General features: G+C 37.0%; 5 protein-coding genes across 5 annotated transcripts; 3 read left to right on the top strand and 2 right to left on the bottom strand.

The window, feature by feature from the left end:
- Positions 1–4,529: 4,529 nt before the first annotated feature.
- LOC102629963 (transmembrane 9 superfamily member 8) lies at positions 4,530–8,531 on the top strand. Its single transcript, XM_006483420.4, has 7 exons — positions 4,530–4,821; positions 5,746–5,910; positions 5,998–6,107; positions 6,208–6,316; positions 6,416–6,528; positions 6,658–6,808; positions 7,113–8,531. The coding sequence occupies exons 1-7, from the start codon at positions 4,699–4,701 to the stop codon at positions 8,268–8,270; spliced, it is 1,929 nt and encodes a 642-aa protein (XP_006483483.1). The 5' UTR covers positions 4,530–4,698; the 3' UTR covers positions 8,271–8,531.
- Positions 8,532–8,776: 245 nt separating this feature from the next.
- On the bottom strand, positions 8,777–9,217 carry LOC102630261 (hypothetical protein). Its single transcript, XM_006483421.4, has one exon. The coding sequence runs from the start codon at positions 9,173–9,175 to the stop codon at positions 8,873–8,875; it is 303 nt and encodes a 100-aa protein (XP_006483484.1). The 5' UTR covers positions 9,176–9,217; the 3' UTR covers positions 8,777–8,872.
- Positions 9,218–10,308: 1,091 nt separating this feature from the next.
- LOC102630563 (early nodulin-like protein 3) lies at positions 10,309–11,277 on the top strand. Its single transcript, XM_006483422.4, has 2 exons — positions 10,309–10,610; positions 10,718–11,277. Exons 1-2 carry the CDS (start codon positions 10,415–10,417, stop codon positions 11,065–11,067), a joined length of 546 nt encoding a protein of 181 aa, XP_006483485.2. The 5' UTR covers positions 10,309–10,414; the 3' UTR covers positions 11,068–11,277.
- Positions 11,278–11,894: 617 nt separating this feature from the next.
- LOC102630867 (uncharacterized) lies at positions 11,895–13,728 on the bottom strand. The gene is made up of 5 exons (XM_006483423.4): positions 13,294–13,728; positions 13,131–13,186; positions 12,770–12,824; positions 12,460–12,540; positions 11,895–12,369 (listed from the first exon to the last, which is right to left on the bottom strand). Exons 1-5 carry the CDS (start codon positions 13,499–13,501, stop codon positions 12,134–12,136), a joined length of 636 nt encoding a protein of 211 aa, XP_006483486.2. The 5' UTR covers positions 13,502–13,728; the 3' UTR covers positions 11,895–12,133.
- A 238-nt stretch (positions 13,729–13,966) lies between these two features.
- On the top strand, positions 13,967–18,022 carry LOC102631179 (pentatricopeptide repeat-containing protein At4g31850, chloroplastic). The gene has a single exon (XM_006483424.4). The coding sequence runs from the start codon at positions 14,354–14,356 to the stop codon at positions 17,675–17,677; it is 3,324 nt and encodes a 1,107-aa protein (XP_006483487.2). The 5' UTR covers positions 13,967–14,353; the 3' UTR covers positions 17,678–18,022.
- Positions 18,023–18,083: the final 61 nt, after the last annotated feature.

Raw genomic sequence — 18,083 nt, 5'->3', positions numbered from 1 at the left:
TGCTTTAAACCTCATAACTTTTATTTTTCAATATCTTAATCAATTCTTAGATGAATAATGATTCAATCAATTTTTTTTTTAAATAAAATAAAATTTAGACTCATTATTATTTTTTATATATTTGAAATGTTCATTTTTAGATACTCAAGTTAAATAAAAAAATAAGTTGTAAATTTTGTAAATTAATCACTAATTTTTATTGTAAAGCTTCCTTTTTTTTTGTTTTTGATTTTGACCTCTTATTCTTCTCATCTTTTTTTTTTCTTTTTTTAGTATTAATGGAATATTTCTTAATATTATTTAAAATATATGTTTTTCTTTTTCAACACGTGTATTTATATTTGAAATGCTCATTTTTAGATACTCTAGTTTTTTTTTTAAAAAAGTAAGTTGTAAATTAATCACTAATTTTTATTCTATTTATTTTATAAATTTAAAAAAAATTAGCAATTACTTTTATATATTAGAGGAAATGAATTAAAAAAAAATGCAAAGGTAGAAAGAAGGCTTGAAGCTTTAAGTATACCGATAGCTTTTCACCTTATAGTTTAGCTCTTTGATATATATTCACATCCATTCTTTCTTGATTCTTCTGCTGGACAAAGCCATGAGGGAGATTATTAGAACAATCAGCTTCCATGAAAAGCACTTCTTTACTAAGCCAACGTAAATGTGAATTCAGTTAAGAATCTTACAAGCACGACGGATATATATTTTTAATTCATACTTATTTATTTATTTAATATTATTATTGTTATTGTTGTTTTTATTTTTGTGCATGTGTTTCGTTGTGGTAACAGAATCAAGATCTGTAATTTTGGTCGTGCATTCACCATTGGTTAATATTTTTTTTTTTTTTAACCAATGGTGAATGCTCTCTGACATGCTCTATATCTTTAAAAGGGAACACCATTGGTTAATATTTTTTTTTTTTTTGAATCACAAGGTGGTCTTGGGTAGACCTCAATTGTGGGAGGAGCATTTAAAGCCAGGTAGGTCCGTAAGGGGTAAAATGCGGATTAAAGTGGTGACTTCATATGAGAGCGGTGTTTGAATTCCTTATCTCTCTTAAAGAGTGAGAGTGTCGAACCACTCACACCAACCAACTTTGGTTGACATTTGTTAATATTATGATACCAACGTTTGTTTCTTAAGTACTAATCTTCAACTTTAATAGTAGCACATATAAAGCAATGGATTTTGGACGTGTGAATCTCTAAATCATGTAAATTTCCAAAAAAAAAACCCACCAAAAACATAGGAACAGAAAATGATTACCCAAAAAAATGAACGATCCTGCAAGTTGAATCTCCGAGTCTTTATTTGCATATCCGCATATAAGAAGTGGGGCAAGAAATTGATATAGAAACAGTCACATTAAGTCATTAATTATGAAGATTGGTTGATCCCATCTTCTTATCTTTGTATTTTTTTTCATTTTGGGTCCACTTTGTTCTCCATTCACCAAGTTTTAACACAATGTGCATGGATATATACATAGTCAATGCGAACATCAATCAATGTATATGAGTATATCCCATACTTAAACTTCCAACATCCCCTTTGGACCACCACCACCAAAAAAAAAAAAAATCATCTGATGTACTTAGCAAGAAAAAAAAAAGAATTTAATTTGTGTGTCGTTGTCTACATTTATAAAATTTATTTATAACAGTCAAATTTATTTATGTGAAATATGTCGTATTAGGTGAATAATTAGTTCTTCATGGTCCCAGAACTGGAGAAAAACGTGGAGGAAAGGGAGAAGGGGGACCTAAATTGTACATGTGCAATCAATCCTCTTTAATTGGCCTTGATTAATAATTAACTATGGACCAATCTAATGCCCCCTTCAGCTACCAAGTTCTTCATCCTTTACAGCTGCCTCATAATTGTCCCATATTCAACTCCTTCTACCCCCTAAAACCTGGCTGTGAGTGTAGTAGGACTTAAAAAAAAGTGCATGGTTCTTTCTTTTCAATAGGGTATTTTTCTAATCATTTTAAAACCCAAATGGAATCTGAAACTCAACTTTTTAAGGATACTTACCACCATAACTTTATCTAACATTATAACTACATACTCAAAACATATGGACATACCTCATTGTTTCTGTAGCCATGCTAGATAGATGGTGGCTTTATAATAGAAGCCGCATCTTTATCAAATGATTTTGAAGTGTGTGAGCTTTGAAAAAAATTATTTAGGCGTGAGGATGAGCCATCGAAAATAAATGATGATGGGGGAAGTTGAGGGTCCCAAATTTTCATAATGGGTGATAGTGTCGATGGACTTTTGCTCAGCAATAGGCAATGTGGGGGACCATGCATGCAGCCCCCCTCCCTCACTTTGGAATAAGTTCCACATTTTGGTGATTGATGTTGTTTGGGTCACAACTATAGATTCTCCCTTCTCCAGGCTTTATGCTCTTAAAAGCTAGACTCATGATAGTGCTAACTACTCACCCTCCCCCTTGCCTCTTAAGATTCTTTCCCCTCGCTATCACACCAATAAAAGAGGTGTAATTAGGATCATCTGGGCATCACCTGTTTGCCTTAGAAAAAGCAATTTTGAATCTTTTAGTAAGACTCCTCAAGTGATCCAACTATAACACGTACGAGTTCATGCCTAATTATTGGAACTGTAAAATTGCGTTTTGATATGTTATGTATTCTGCTAAACCTAGTTACAAATTAACTAAGAAGTGTTTCTTAGTAGTCTAAGCATTTTTGGATTGAAACGTTTACTTACTTACTAGTACTTATAGCCAGCCAGGTTGCCTCGCTTCTCCTGAGGCACGGGGTAAAATTCTAAGAAAGATTACGTGTTAATCTGACATTTTATTGATCTTTATGTATACTTTTTAACATTGATGCTATCAAGTTTGTGATCTTTAGGTTCCGGTCCATGTCAAACTAAAATCTTGATTTCGCCACTAGTAGCAATAAATTCCTTCCCATTCAAAATCGATTATCGCACTCTTTTGAGCCCTAACAACAGATTGGGACAAAAAGAAAAGAAAAAGAACTATATATATATATATATATATATATATGTGCATAATAATTGTGCAAGTCGAGTTGGTTTTTGCTTTATGCTTAATCGTAGAGCCGTGCATGCATGCATGCATGCACGCCATTGGCTTTTTTAGTGCAGAATTCTCTTATTGCATAGAACCACCAAGATCCAAACAAAATGCAAACGACACTGCAGCCAATGTCCAGCCTCCATCTCGAAAGCAACAAAGCAGCAAGCTGTGTGTTTGATCCTTTTCACACTTTCAGCTCATGCAGCACACAGTGCACAAAGCTAATTTCTTTTGCTCATATTGCGACACTAAAGAACAAAGAAAAAAAAAAGTTAACTTGCTGACAATTTTGAAGGAATAAACTTTTTTTTTTTCTATTTTTGACGCCGATGCTTCTTCCCGAATAAATATAAGCTGGTCAAAGATGGCCATATTGATATAAAACGGAAATTGGAAGGATCGAAAGAAACAAATTGTCGTACACTTTGGTCTAGTGCTAACTATTCCAAGAAATGAGATACGCGAGACAGAAGTTCAAGTAGATTACATAAAAGTGGGTGTGAAGAAAATATTGGGGTGTATTTGTTGTCTGAAGGAACGGTGAAGTTGGGCCTAAGCTTTGACCCAAGAAAAGAATATCACTTCGCGCGCCTACTAAATCTTAAATAGCCCAATCAAAAAGAAAATTGGATGTTGGTTTTTGAAGGCCCGACTTAAATAGCCCGATCGTAAATGATAATTTTAATTCTTTTATATCTACTTCCAAATAACAGTAAACTTGCATGAACTAATGATGAAGAAAATCTACTCATAAAATATTAACTGGTGCCAACTAAGCTCTCATTTCCACAATTTTTTTTTTTTAAATTTTTTTGGACGAAGTTTTTTTTTGGAGAAGAGTTGAGTGGTTGTCAATTCTCAATCAATCAAGTGTAAAGTTGGATGAGAAAAAACCTCACTAACTATAGCTTGTGTTTTTATTAAAAAATCAGATCCAAAACATTAATCATTATCTTAATTATATTTAAAAATTCAACTTTTGTAATACATTTTGTTTATATTTCCAGATTTTTTTTTTTGAAAAAAAATATTTTTAAAGAACTAAAACTGTTGTTCACATGGAAAACCTTAAATTAATGAACAATTTAGAAAATGATAATTACGCATATTATAAATTAATTTTTTTTTTAAATTCTTTAGATCTAAACAAAATTTAGATAGATCTTTAGCGTATCCCAAAATTTTCAATTTTTATGGTAAGATATCTCAAGTCTCAAGATTTGACAAATCATAACGTTTTCCCTACCAAGTTATTATACAAATAAATTAATTACGTTACGGGTAGTTTTTCTCCACTTCTCCTAGGCTTATAATTAATTTCACCGACGATCCCAAATGGTGGGACCCGCATCACACATTCACTGATACAGAAAGAAAAGAAAAAGCGCAAACGTGGCAAAATCAGAAAAGATCACACGAGTGACCATACCGAATCAAACAGTGGTGCCCCGCACCAGCTTCACCTCACCTCTCGCCTGCTCCTTGTCTCTCCTCCATTTAAAAAATTACACAAACAACAACTCCAGCATCCAGATCTAAAAATTCGAGTGAGAGAGAGAGAGAGAGAGAGAGAGGGAGAGAGAGTCTCTTCTCTGAAAAAAAACACAAAAATGAAATCTCGAACGAGATCCACGTCGGCGACGACGGCGATCGTGACTTTCGTTGTTCTCCTTCTGATCCACGGCTCCCACTCTTTCTACCTCCCCGGCGTCGCTCCTCAGGACTTCGTGAAGGTATGTCCACGCATTTCTTCTTTCATTTGTTTTGATTGATCAGCAATAGAATTTTGGATCTACGTTGACTGATATTCGCATTGTTGACTGTTTGATTTGCGTGTATAAATAATAAAATGAGAAGCTGCAGCATTGATTTATCCAAATCTAATCTGTTCACTGCATTACGTGAACATATGTAATAATATTGATTTCTTGCAAATTATCTATACGTACAATACAAATCGAGGCAGCATGATACAATTGGACGTTTGAAAACGAAAAAGCCAATGCACTAAACGAGAACAGAAAAATTGTCAGTTTGAATGGAAGAGGTTGTCTAGGTAGCTGTCCGTGTGTAGTATCACTGATACAAGTTAATGAGGGGCTTATGGTTTCATTGGTGGTCATTCGCGGGTGATTTTGTAATTTGATGGATTAGGAATGCATAGATGTATCTGGATTCTGGATTTCGAGTAATAATGCATGATTGCATTTGAGTGACTGATTGCTTTGTCTTATAAATCTGGTTGATTAAATATGATTAATTGGTCAACAGTTTAGATTCAGATGAACGACGAATCGTTTGGGAATAGGATTTGTGAAAAATTGCTGCAAACAGTGAAATGTGTTTGGGCTTTTTACATTCTTTTAGTTGTTTGAATGTGGATTGCCGCCACTGAATGAAACGAAGTTGTTGTAACTAATAAATGCCGCAAGCTGTTTGTGTTTTACGCTCTTGAGATTCACTTTAGTCCATGTTATCCATCTGTCATGCTTGTGAGTCCTTTTATAATTATAGTGCGAGAGTTTGGTAATTAAGCTTAATGAAAAATTGAAGTGAAATATATGAATCAGTGTATTAGGATTTGCTCTTGAGAGCTGTTGAAGTCCTTTAAGAATCCTTTGAGAAATTGTTTGATTTAATTTTTGTTTCATATGCAGGGAGATGAATTGTATGTGAAAGTCAACAAATTGACCTCTACGAAGACACAGCTTCCTTACTCGTATTACTCTATTCCATACTGTCGACCAAAGAAAATCGTGGACAGTGCAGAGAACCTTGGAGAAGTGCTTCGTGGTGACCGCATTGAAAACTCCCCTTATGTGGTTAGTTTTTACTTACAGTTTAATCAGTCTCTGGCAGTTGTGATTAATTTATGGTTATTGACATTTTGCTTAATTGATTCCTTGCAGTTTAAAATGAGGGAACCTCAAATGTGCAATGTTATTTGTCGGCTTATCCTTGACGCTAAAACTGCAAAGGCATTCAAGGAAAAGATTGATGACGAATATCGGGTTAACATGTAAGGGATTGTTTTAGTCACCCATTTGAAAATAGCTTCTTATTTCTATGAGAATTATTTTGGAGTTCCCTTTCTAATTAATCTACCATTCATTTTACAGGATTCTCGATAATCTTCCCCTCGTTTTTCCCATTAGAAGGTTGGATCAGGAATCTCCTACTGTTTATCAGCTTGGCTTTCATGTTGGCCTGAAAGGCCAATATACGGGGGTATATCCATTATTTATCAGCCATAGAACTCTCTTTCTGTATAGATATTCTTGAATTCCCTAGTATTTGCTTTTGCTTAATTGTGTATGATTGATGCAGACCAAGGATGAAAAGTATTTTATCCACAATCATTTGGCATTTACTGTCAAGTATCATAGGGACATCCAAACAGATTATGCAAGAATTGTGGGATTTGAAGTCAAACCATTCAGGTCAGTTCTTCTCAGTTTTTGTAGAACTGTTCCTTATTTTTGTTAACAGTACTTGTGCTGAACTGCTGATACCATGTTTGTTGCCTTTCCTTTTTTTTTTGGTTTGGCGGGGGGTTTTGGAATATACAGTGTGAAACATGAATATGAAGGGAACTGGAATGAGAAGACTCGTTTAACAACCTGTGACCCCCATTCAAAACACACCGTTGTTAATTCCAATACTCCGCAAGAAGTTGCAGAGAACAAAGAAATCATATTCACATATGATGTTGAGTTCCAGGTGTGTTTCTTCTCATTGAACAATTAACTTTGATTTTGATTTTCTTTGCCTTATCCCTCTGTCTTTCTGCTGTGAGCATCAATTGTGGAGGTCCACAGCCCTCAGCATGAGTTATGTGGTTTGAGTTTGTAGTTAATCTAAACCATAATGGCAGAAGGTTGCTGTGCTTAAATTTTTTTCTATGATATCCTTACACTGTTTTTCAGTAACTGAAATATCACTGGGAAAGAATTTTGAAGTGTTCCAACTGAACTCAGTCTCATTATATTGCCATCATTTTCTTGTCCTTGTTTCTACCTGGCAGGAGAGTGATGTGAAGTGGGCTTCTAGATGGGATGCATATCTTTTAATGAGCGACGATCAAATACACTGGTTCTCCATTGTCAATTCATTGATGATTGTTCTCTTCTTGTCGGGCATGGTAGCAATGATAATGCTGCGGACACTTTATCGTGACATTTCCAAGTACAATGAACTTGAGACCCAGGAAGAAGCTCAAGAAGAGACAGGGTGGAAACTTGTTCATGGTGATGTTTTCAGGCCCCCCACTAATTCGGATCTACTCTGTGTCTATGTCGGAACTGGTGTCCAGTTTTTTGGAATGATGCTTGTTACTATGATCTTTGCCCTTCTTGGTTTCCTCTCCCCTTCAAACCGAGGTGGGCTTATGACGGCTATGCTCCTTCTCTGGGTCTTCATGGGTCTTTTTGCTGGTTATGCCTCTGCTCGCTTGTACAAGTTGTTTAAAGGAACTGAGTGGAAGAGAATTGCCTTCAGAACTGCAATCACTTTCCCAGGAATTGTCTCAGCCATTTTCTTTGTCTTGAATGCTCTTATTTGGGGACAGAAATCGTCCGGGGCTGTGCCATTTGGGACCATGTTTGCTCTCATCGTCTTGTGGTTTGGAATCTCAGTACCACTAGTATATGTTGGCAGTTTTGTTGGGTTCAAGAAGCCAGCAATTGAGGATCCGGTGAAGACAAACAAAATCCCAAGGCAAATCCCTGAGCAGGCTTGGTATATGAACCCAATCTTCTCAATTCTCATTGGAGGGATACTTCCATTTGGAGCCGTTTTCATTGAACTTTTCTTTATCCTCACATCAATCTGGCTGAACCAGTTCTATTACATCTTTGGTTTCCTCTTCTTGGTCTTCGTCATTCTCATTGTCACCTGTGCCGAAATAACCATTGTGCTATGCTACTTCCAGTTGTGCAGTGAGGACTACCAATGGTGGTGGAGGTCATATCTTACATCAGGCTCTTCTGCTCTGTACCTCTTCCTTTACGCAACATTCTACTTCTTCACAAAGCTTGAAATAACCAAGCTGGTTTCTGGAATACTCTACTTTGGTTACATGCTGATTGCTTCATATGCATTTTTTGTACTAACGGGCACCATTGGATTTTATGCATGCTTTTGGTTCACAAGGCTGATTTACTCATCGGTGAAGATCGATTAATTGATGAAACTGGAGAACGGGCATATTTCGATCGTCTGAAACAGATTATCTCAGGGTAAGGTTCAGTTCAGGAGTATGATATAATTATGCCTTTCAGATGTGAACTTTCATGCTCATTTTTGTATGGAGACAAGGTTATTATCCTGTTTTTTACACAATATTTTATTCTTAATTTTTCGTCGTACACCACCGTTCTGTTATAGGATGTCCCTATCAGTGAGTTTGTGACTTTTAATCATATATTCTTTCTTATTCAGTTGATTTTAGCTCTAAATGATAACTCGAATGACAAGTATTATCTACTATTACATGGAGGGTGCTTGCTTTTGGAAAATACTGAAGAATTTCCTGGATCTCTGTTACCACTTCACTCCTTTATTTGTTCAAAATTGGTGCTTGTATAGGTTATAGCAACTGTTAAAAGCCCTGACCCCCAATAGAGACTTTGCTCAATCTATCCAAATGACATTCCCAATAGCAGCCGATTTAATTTGCATAATTGAATATCCAAAAGAACCAAAACATCACATAAAGAAACATGGGTGACAACTAAAATATTGCGGTTTACAGATGAAAGTAGAAAGTAACTAGAACTAGTCGTATTACTTCCTGGGATGAGTATCCTCAGGCCTTGCAACGTTAGTAGAGACCCTGGCCACATCCCCGGCAGTGGCTTCAGGTTTTTTCTTGGCATACAGGGTTAAGTAGCCGATGACCCCCACGATAGCAAAGCCAGTAATAGCAATAGTGGTCGTGCTGAACGGCAAGCTCCGTCTCTGGTGCAAAATGCCACCGGGGTTGTGGCCTGGTGGCCTCTTGGATCCTTCCACGCCTGCCCTTTTCACTTCCTCAGGACTCATCTTGTGGGTATCCGCATTTTTCCTCCAACCTTCGTTTGCTGCCATTTTGGTTTCTTTTTAATTTGGAAGTTGATTTGATTTGACGATGCTCTCAAGATTCAAGAAGAAGAAGAAGAGGAAAAAGATTATTATGTAGAAGAAGCATAATGTGGTGTTGCCACGTTTTGGGGGCTCAAGTTTCGGTTATTCAACACGTAGCGGTTGCATGCTTCTGCAAAGGGACAAGTGTGTTTTGCTTTTGCTTACCCAAAGAGCATGGATGATAGCACCAAATGAAACTTCAGGTTTGGGATTTTTCCCCCCTTTTGTTTTCTCCCAAATACTCTATGGAGTCTCGTTTACTGTAATAATAGAAGTATTCCATAAAATTTACTGTACATATTTCATCAAGAAACAACGGTGTTCACGGTTCAACATAATGCTAATCTTACACGGAAGATAAATTATGCACACCAATAAACCAACTCCCCAATTTGCAGGCATCATTTCAATTTGCTTTTCCAAAACCAGGAATCCTTGATGGTCTATTAATTTGCCTGATTCCATACTTGTATTCATCTCGACGCATGTACGAGAATCAACCTTTATTTTCTAATATCTGATGCTTAACTACAAAATCGGAATTGACCCAACTGGCCCAATTGATGTGTGGGGGGTGGAGTAGTGCATTCTGGGTCGTGGCCAGTTTTTATTTTTTGAAGGAGAGTGAATTCCCCGCTGCTGTGAGGACTAAAAACAAAAGGAAGTTAGTTTACTTGAACGTAAACTAAAATTTAAAACAATTAAAAAGTTCTTTAATATATAAAGATTTTTTTTTTAATTTGAAAAATAAAAATTTTACTATAATTTAAATACATTAATAAACAAAAAAAAAGTATTAAATTTTGAATTAAAAAAATAAAAACACTCTTATAAGGTTCCTACAATTTTTTCTTTCCCCCATATTCCGGGTGCAATGGTGCGTAGTACTTCAAACTTTGCCTCATCAAGATGGAGACCTAGAAAAGTCGAGGAAAAAAAAAAACATATTAAATTGAAAAAAAACTCAGCATTCATTTGACCGTTATTTTATCATCTACAATTGTGCCGTTACCTTGGTAACGTACGAGCCCATAGTGTCAGGTGGCCCCAGTCTAACAGGTAACGGCTAGTTTTTCCCGTCCATAAATACAACAAAAAGCCCCACGTCTATTCTTCAGATCAGTCATCAGCTCCCACTCACTCTCTACATTCATCTCCCAGAATCACAGCACTCACAAACACTGTCATCTTTTCAGTTTCTCAATGGCTGGCTTTTCAAGAACCCTAGCTTCTTCTTCTTTGGTGCTCACATCACTTGTTCTCTTCAGCATCAGCTTCTGCGAAGCAAGAGACATCTTGGTTGGTGGCAAAACAGATTCTTGGAAAATCCCTTCTTCACAATCTGATTCCCTCAATCAATGGGCTGAAAAAACTCGCTTCCAAGTCGGGGATTCTCTAGGTAACAATCACAATCACTATCTTCACTGTCTAATATTCACTTATGTTAGGGTAGATTAAGCATTGTCTCTGACCAACATATACCCTTTTGATGTATCTTTGTTTCAGTGTGGAAATATGATGCCACCAGAGACTCAGTGCTGCAAGTGACAAAAGAAGCTTACCTCAGCTGCAACACAAGCAGCCCAGTTGCTGAGTACAGGGATGGCAACACCAAGGTGAAGCTGAACAAATCTGGGCCATTCTACTTCATCAGTGGAACCAAGGGAAGCTGTGAGAAAGGCCAGAAGTTGATTGTTGTCGTGATGTCTTCGAGGAGAAGGTACACTGGCATTTCTCCGGCACCGGCTCCGATGGAGTTCGATGGTCCGGCCGTGGCTCCTACAAGCAGTGCTGCAAGCTTTAAGGCTAGTTTGGTGCTGGCACTTGGAGGTCTTTTGGCTTGGGTTCTGTTTTAATTTTAGACCAGCTTAGATGTTGGAGTTTAGGGTATAGGAGATTTTTTGCTTAGGTATTGTGGGGGTGAAATTATTTCATTCTTTTTTCTTCTTTTTTCCTTCTCTTTGAATGTGGAATTTTGCTGAGATTTTTACAGCAATATAATCTATTGTCTGTTTTTGCTATATAGAATCCTTTTGGCCATTGCTATCAAATTCCATTTCCATTAAGCACAGATTTGAAAGAAAAAGCATGAGAAAGTAACAATAAACAAATATAACTTTGTACAGCATTTTAATTTATGATTCATCCAAAAAACTCCTGATTTACAACTTAACAAACGCAATCAAGTTGGGTCGCATCAGTAAAATTTTCTTCATGACTTCAGTAGGGCAAAAGTCCGTAAAATTCCAGTACTTGCTGCTCACTAAAAAACTTACCAAAAATGTCTGCTCACTAGCAACTTTGTAGCATTTTTAATTTATGATTCATCCAAAATAGTTTTTGCTTATGCGCGATCAAACACTCCATCCGAGGTGCACAACAATTATTGATTACTACAGAAGCTTCAGAGAAAAACTTCATGAACCTAAAAAAACCTGAACAAACGCAATATTTCAAGTTGGGGTCACATCAGTAAAATCAGTACTGACCTCAAAAGTTGGGGTCCGTAAACAGACTACAATTATTAAGATAAATTCCTTCACTTACCAAAAATGTGCCTTTTTTTCTGAGGAAACTAGTAATTTATATGAAACAATTGTTGTTTCACCATGTATGGCTCTTTTTAAGAATTATCACTTAGATTTAAGACTTGCAAGAAGATCATCACCATATGCCCACATCCTAGATTTTATCCATTTCTGATTCCATCCATAAAGATTCTTGAAACCGTTTCTATGGTCTAAGACATCAAAAGGTACAGTAGCATTATAAACTTGTGGCAACTGAGAACATGAAGAACATCCAGAAAAAAATTCCATAACTGTTTCTGAATAAACATGTAACAACTGAGAACATGAAGACTGATGAAACTTCAGCGTGTGCAAAAACGCGAAACAGCATCCAGTGGGATATAAAGGGACTTCAGTCCATAGGTTGATCATCTTTGTCTGAAGCATCAATTTGTAGAGGTCCCTTGAAACCATCTTGAGTATCACCAAGAAGCTCACGTGATGCTTTCTCAAGAAATTCCTTGGCGGCAGTCTGGACAGACATTTTTTCAGATGATTGAAATTTCCTCTTCTTTTGGGCACTTCTATCTGTATATTTGATCCTTGGCCCCTCTCCTCTAGCGATACCCTTCATGCTTTTCCTCTGTGCTGCACGAGATGAATTCACAAATTCTGAGCAGCAGTAATCAAAACAGGAAATACAGTCATGTCACAACAATAAAGTGTTTAATCACGTACCATGGGTCAGGTCTGGCAAAGAATGCTCAATAAAACGAGTTGCCGCCTGATAATTTAAGGTGGTGGAAGGCCGCATAGGTGCTTTAAGAACAAAATCACACTCAAGTCATTTACATAGAAGCAAAGAGTGTCACTAGCCTAGCTATTAATTCAATTATGCAAATCCAAATAGTAATTTCTATCAAACTAAATCTCCAAGCACATATTAGAACAGAATGCCAACATTCTGAGATCGTAAATGAAAATTACACATTCTTACAGCTGGAACTAAGAAATGAAAAATATTTACCAAAAGGATAGAAATATGCACCTTTACTTAAATCTATGAACCGCCTAAGTTTGTCTTGATACAAGCTCAATCTCTCCTACAAACATGGATAATTAGAATGTATAAATATGGAAAGACGAAATAATAAAACCCGAGAGCAAAAATACTCAAATCATCCATTTCAAAACAAAACTTAAACCCAGTAGCTTAACAAATCAAGCCTTTCAAATACCACTTAGTAAACGACAAAAGCTAAGCAATTCCGATTTGGCAAAAGTCTTTAGACTAGAGATGCCTATCTAATCAACACATAAATCGTAGACAAGGAACAATCTGAAATACACAACTATCATCACTGTCAAAACATGAAAATAAGAATAATATAGTAATTAAGAAGACATACAAGCTCAGATTTAACAGGATGGTCATCTGGGTGAACTCCACTGCATCTCAACCTCACTGCAAACAAAAAATCAAAATTCAACTGACTCAACCACAATTAACAATAAATCCATTTCTAATCAATATTAACTTCAAAAAAATGTAATAGGGGCAATGACAACTACAAGTATAAAGAGTTGTGGTGGCTTTGGCGACCAAGAAGAGTGACTGAGCCCGTTCTAGAGGCGGCATTTCTGCTAACACATCTGGGTCTGATAGTGAAATAAGTTTAAGCAAATGGGCTTTCACTTGTTCAACGTTGTATAAAGATTTCTTCAATGAATCCATAACCGAGTCAGGTATCACTTTACTTTCTTTTGAACATTGTTCCATTGTTGTGCTTTGAAACTCTGTTTTAGACTCTCTTTTGAGTACTACCAATGCTTCAAAAAAGAGAACTTCAGCAACAAGAAGTGAAAAAATTGAGATTTTTGAGATTGAACTGAATGATTGAAGATGAAACAAATAAGGAAGTACTTGCTTTGCGCTACGGCTTTTGGGAATATGAAGAAGAGGTTTAAGCCAAATTAGGTTATTTCAGTTTTGCTGTTTGGGTACGTCACATGCTTTCCACAGTTGCTGTTGCTGACGTGTGTCTAAGCACTTCAAAGTTTATATATATATATATATATATGACATCATAATTCACTAAAATTAGAATTAAAAATTTATCGGTGCCAAAAATAAATTTGAAAAAAGTCTTCCTCATATGCTATAGGTTTTTTTAAAATTAATAAAATATGGTTAAAATGATTAAAATATGAGTTAATTTACTAGATAAGGGAAAAGAAAAGTAATGTAAAATTTGGCAATGGGCTATCAAGCCAGCCAAAGATGAAACAAAGCATAAGGAGAAGAGGTCACCAATAACTATCGCAACGCAAGAAATATCAAAATCAAAAGCATTCACAAACCACAGTCTGTGGCTATGGAGTTAAACTGATAAACAAAGTCAGTTATATAACAGTGTCCTGCCACAGCCAGAATCTTATCTTTAAACCAGAGCATCAAAAACCTAATACAGGTACGAATGCCCGTATTTCAATTTTCACGATACATTATCTCGCTCTCTCACAAGCAATACAACAAACTACTGTCTACTGACCTGCAAAATTCAACCTTTCCCTTAAAAATGACAAATACTTGCTTCTGTTCATTGCTTGGTTGATAATTAAGTATTTCTCCATGGCTCTATTAGTAATAGACTCTTCAAGTACTTGCTGTAGTACTATTAGTTATAGCTTCGCTTTCACTTACAGTAAATTACATGCTTCAAGTTACAATAATGGTTCAGTTGGTGGATTAAAAGTCGGGAATTTGAAGGTGAACTGGAAGAAACACTGGAAAAAACAAGTGGGTTTTTGTGGGTATGTAATGAAAAGTTCAAATGAGGTGGTGGTGGTGAAGGGGAAGCCAAGAAATGGCTTAACTTCTGAGGAAGTTATTAGGGTCTTAAGGTCATTTTCGGACTTGGATTCCACATATTCTTACTTTAAGTCAGTGGCTGAATTGCCTTATGTTGTTCACACTACTGAAACATGTAATTACATGCTTGAAGTTTTGAGGGTTTATGGGAGGGTTACTGATATGGTGGTTGTGTTTGATTTGATGCAAAAACAAATCATAAATAGGGATCTGAGTACTTATTTGACAATATTTAAGGCTCTTTCCTTAAAGGGTGGTCTTCGACGAGCCTCATTTGCATTGGAAAAGATGAGGGCAGCGGGGTTTGTATTGAACGCCTATTCATACAACGGGTTCATCCATTTCATACTGCAGTCTGGGTTTTGTAGGGAGGCTTTGGCAGTGTACAAAAGGGTGGTCTCTGAAGGTATTAAGCCTAGCCTGAAGACATATTCTGCACTTATGGTAGCAGCAGGGAAGAGAAGGAATATTAAAACAGTTATGAATTTGCTAGAAGAGATGGAGAGATTGGGGTTAAGGCCAAATGTGTACACATTCACTATATGCATTAGAATACTTGGGAGGGCGGGGAAAATTGACGAGGCATACAGGATCTTGAAGAGAATGGATGACGAGGGATGTGGGCCAGATGTTGTTACCTATACTGTTCTCATTGATGCTCTTTGTACTGCTGGAAGACTTGATCAAGCCAAGGAAATTTTCTTGAAGATGAAAGCTAGCAGTCATCAACCAGATCAAGTAACCTACATTACCTTGTTAGACAAATTCAGTGATTGTGGCAACATAGAGGTAGTGAAAGAATTTTGGAGTCAAATGGTAGCAGATGGTTATGCCGCCGATGTGGTCACTTACACCATATTTGTTGATGCTTTGTGCAAAGTTGGGAATGTTGAAGAAGCATTTTCCATCTTGGATCTCATGAGAGGCGAGGGGATCTTGCCAAATCTTCATACTTACAACACTTTGATTTGTGGACTCTTGAGGTTAGACAGGGTAGAAGAGGCATTGGAAGTATTCAATAATATGGAAATTCTTGGTGTTCAACCTACTGCTTACACATACATCCTCTTTATTGATTATTATGGAAAGTCTGCTGATCCTGGCAAAGCTCTTGAGACCTTTGAGAAGATGAAAATTAGAGGTATTGTTCCAAATGTTGTGTCTTGCAATGCATCTTTGTATAGTCTTGCTGAAACTGGTAGGATTGGAGAAGCTAAAACTATCTTTAACGGGCTCAAGAATAGTGGATTTGCTCCAGATTCAGTAACGTATAACATGATGATGAAGTGCTATAGTAAGGTGGGCCAAGTAGACGAAGCAGTTACATTACTCTCTGAGATGGTAGAAAATGGATGTGAGCCTGATGTTATTGTAATGAACACTTTGATTGATACACTTTACAAGGCTGATAGAGTGGATGAGGCATGGGAAATGTTTTGTAGAATGAAGGACATGAAGCTTGCTCCTACAGTAGTAACATACAATACGTTGCTCTCTGGACTAGGGAAAGAGGGTCAAGTCCAAAAAGCTATTGAATTGTTTGAGGGTATGACTGATCATGGTTGTTTTCCTAACACAGTAACATTCAACACACTCCTGCACTGCCTCTGCAAGAATGAAGAGGTTGATCTTGCTATGAAAATGCTTTATGAAATGACACCAAGGAATTGTTGGCCCGATGTTCTGACTTACAACACTATCATTTATGGCTTAGTGAAAGAGCAAAGAGTTAAAGATGCAATCTGGTTCTTCCATCAGATGAGGAAATGGCTTTACCCAGATCATATAACTTTGTGTACCCTTCTTCCCGGTGTTGTTAAGGATGGGCAGATTGAGGATGCTTTCAGACTTGCAAAGTGTTCTATTTATCAGATTGGGACTCGCGCTGAAAGGCAGTTTTGGCAAGATTTGGTGGGAGGGATCTTGACTGTAGCTGGACCAGACAAATCAATTTTATTTGCAGAAAAGTTGGTTTGCAACGGAATTTGTCGGGACGATTCTGTAGTGGTACCCATAATCAAACTTTTCTGTAGGCAGAAGAAGGCCCTTGCTGCTAAAGATTTATTTGTGAAATTTACTGAAAATCTGGGAGTTACATCAACACTAGAAATGTACAATTATTTAATTCATGGGCTTCTTGAAGTCCACGCCACTGAAATGGGGTTGGATCTTTTCACAACTATGAAGAATGCTGGTTGTGCTCCCGACATTTCTACCTACAACTTGTTACTTGATGGTTATGGGAAGTCTGGTAGAGTGGAGGAACTTTTGAAACTCTATGAAGAGATGTCTTTTAGGGGATGCAAGCCTAACACCATATCTCACAATATAGTCATTTCTGGTCTTGTGAAATCTAATAGTATTGATAAAGCTATGGATTTATTCTATAATCTTGTAAGTGGTGGCTTCTCTCCCACTCCATGTACATACGGCCCGCTGATAGATGGACTCTCAAAGTCTGGAAGACTGGAGGAAGCAAAAAAACTCTTTGAGGAGATGTTGGACTATGGATGCAAGCCTAACTGTGTAATATACAATATTCTTATCAATGGATTTGGGAAAACAGGTGATGTTGAAACAGCGTGTGAGTTGTTTAAACAGATGATCAAAGGGGGAATAAGACCAGACTTGAAGTCCTACTCCGTGCTTGTTGATTGCCTCTGTATGGTGGGCAGAGTGGATGATGCGTTACACTACTTTGAGGAACTAAAGTTAAATGGCCTCGATGCTGACACTATTTCATACAATTTTATGATTAATGGGCTTGGAAGATCAGGGAGGATAGAGGAAGCTCTTTCCCTCTTCGATGAGATGAAGAAGCGAGGCATAAGCCCTGATCTTTACACCTACAATTCCTTGATACTCAATCTTGGGAGAGCTGGAATGGTGGAGGAAGCGAGGAAATTGTATGAGCAACTGCAAGAAATGGGTCTTGAACCTAATGTGTTCACATATAACGCTCTTATTCGAGGGTACGGCACGTCAGGAAATCCGGACTCTGCTTATGCAGTCTATGAGAAGATGATGGTCGGAGGTTGCAGCCCCAACCCGGGAACATTTGCGCAGCTTCCTAATCAGTCCTGATCAACTGAGATACTCCTGAGTGCTACGAATACTACCTACTTGCTGAAGTTGGTAATCTTCCACCCCCGTGTCAAGTCTTGTATATAGTTCATTAATCAAGCTGTTGAGGATTTATCCTCCTAGTCTTCGACTGAGATGATGCTTTTGGTGATTGGCATTGTATGATTCCCAGAGCTGGTGGCAACTGTTTTGTTCAGCCATCAGAGTTTGAGTCTTCCGAGTTGCAAGTAATATATGCTGAAAATCCCCGAGCCACTTCCCTTAGCCATAAGCACTGTGAATACTTAGCCTCCTCGTGCACATTTGTATGTCCCTATAATGTAATACAATGATTTCTTTTTCTTTTTTTGAGTGCATATGCCATACCTTTTTTCTTTAATATAATAAAAATTATTCAAAGATTGTT

The sequence above is a fragment of the Citrus sinensis genome, chromosome 1 (assembly GCF_022201045.2).
Source record: "Citrus sinensis cultivar Valencia sweet orange chromosome 1, DVS_A1.0, whole genome shotgun sequence".
Lineage (NCBI taxonomy): Eukaryota > Viridiplantae > Streptophyta > Magnoliopsida > Sapindales > Rutaceae > Citrus > Citrus sinensis.
Note: the sequence above shows the minus strand (reverse complement) of the source record. Positions and strands in the feature narration are given on the sequence as shown.

What these genes read in the sequence shown, in the direction of transcription:
- LOC102629963 (XM_006483420.4), top strand. Translation starts at nt 4,699, where the DNA reads ATGAAATCTCGAACGAGATCCACGTCGGCGACGACGGCGATCGTGACT. An exon ending in CTCCTCAGGACTTCGTGAAG is followed by an intron (nt 4,822 to 5,745) that starts GTATGTCCACGC and finishes TTTCATATGCAG; the next exon opens with GGAGATGAATTGTATGTGAA. An exon ending in TTTGAAGTCAAACCATTCAG is followed by an intron (nt 6,529 to 6,657) that starts GTCAGTTCTTCT and finishes TGGAATATACAG; the next exon opens with TGTGAAACATGAATATGAAG.
- LOC102630261 (XM_006483421.4), bottom strand. Translation starts at nt 9,175, where the DNA reads ATGGCAGCAAACGAAGGTTGGAGGAAAAATGCGGATACCCACAAGATG.
- LOC102630563 (XM_006483422.4), top strand. Translation starts at nt 10,415, where the DNA reads ATGGCTGGCTTTTCAAGAACCCTAGCTTCTTCTTCTTTGGTGCTCACA. An exon ending in CCAAGTCGGGGATTCTCTAG is followed by an intron (nt 10,611 to 10,717) that starts GTAACAATCACA and finishes TCTTTGTTTCAG; the next exon opens with TGTGGAAATATGATGCCACC.
- LOC102630867 (XM_006483423.4), bottom strand. Translation starts at nt 13,501, where the DNA reads ATGGAACAATGTTCAAAAGAAAGTAAAGTGATACCTGACTCGGTTATG. An exon ending in CACCACAACTCTTTATACTT is followed by an intron (nt 13,187 to 13,293) that starts GTAGTTGTCATT and finishes TTTTGTTTGCAG; the next exon opens with TGAGGTTGAGATGCAGTGGA. An exon ending in GTTCATAGATTTAAGTAAAG is followed by an intron (nt 12,541 to 12,769) that starts GTGCATATTTCT and finishes TTGTTCTTAAAG; the next exon opens with CACCTATGCGGCCTTCCACC.
- LOC102631179 (XM_006483424.4), top strand. Translation starts at nt 14,354, where the DNA reads ATGGCTCTATTAGTAATAGACTCTTCAAGTACTTGCTGTAGTACTATT.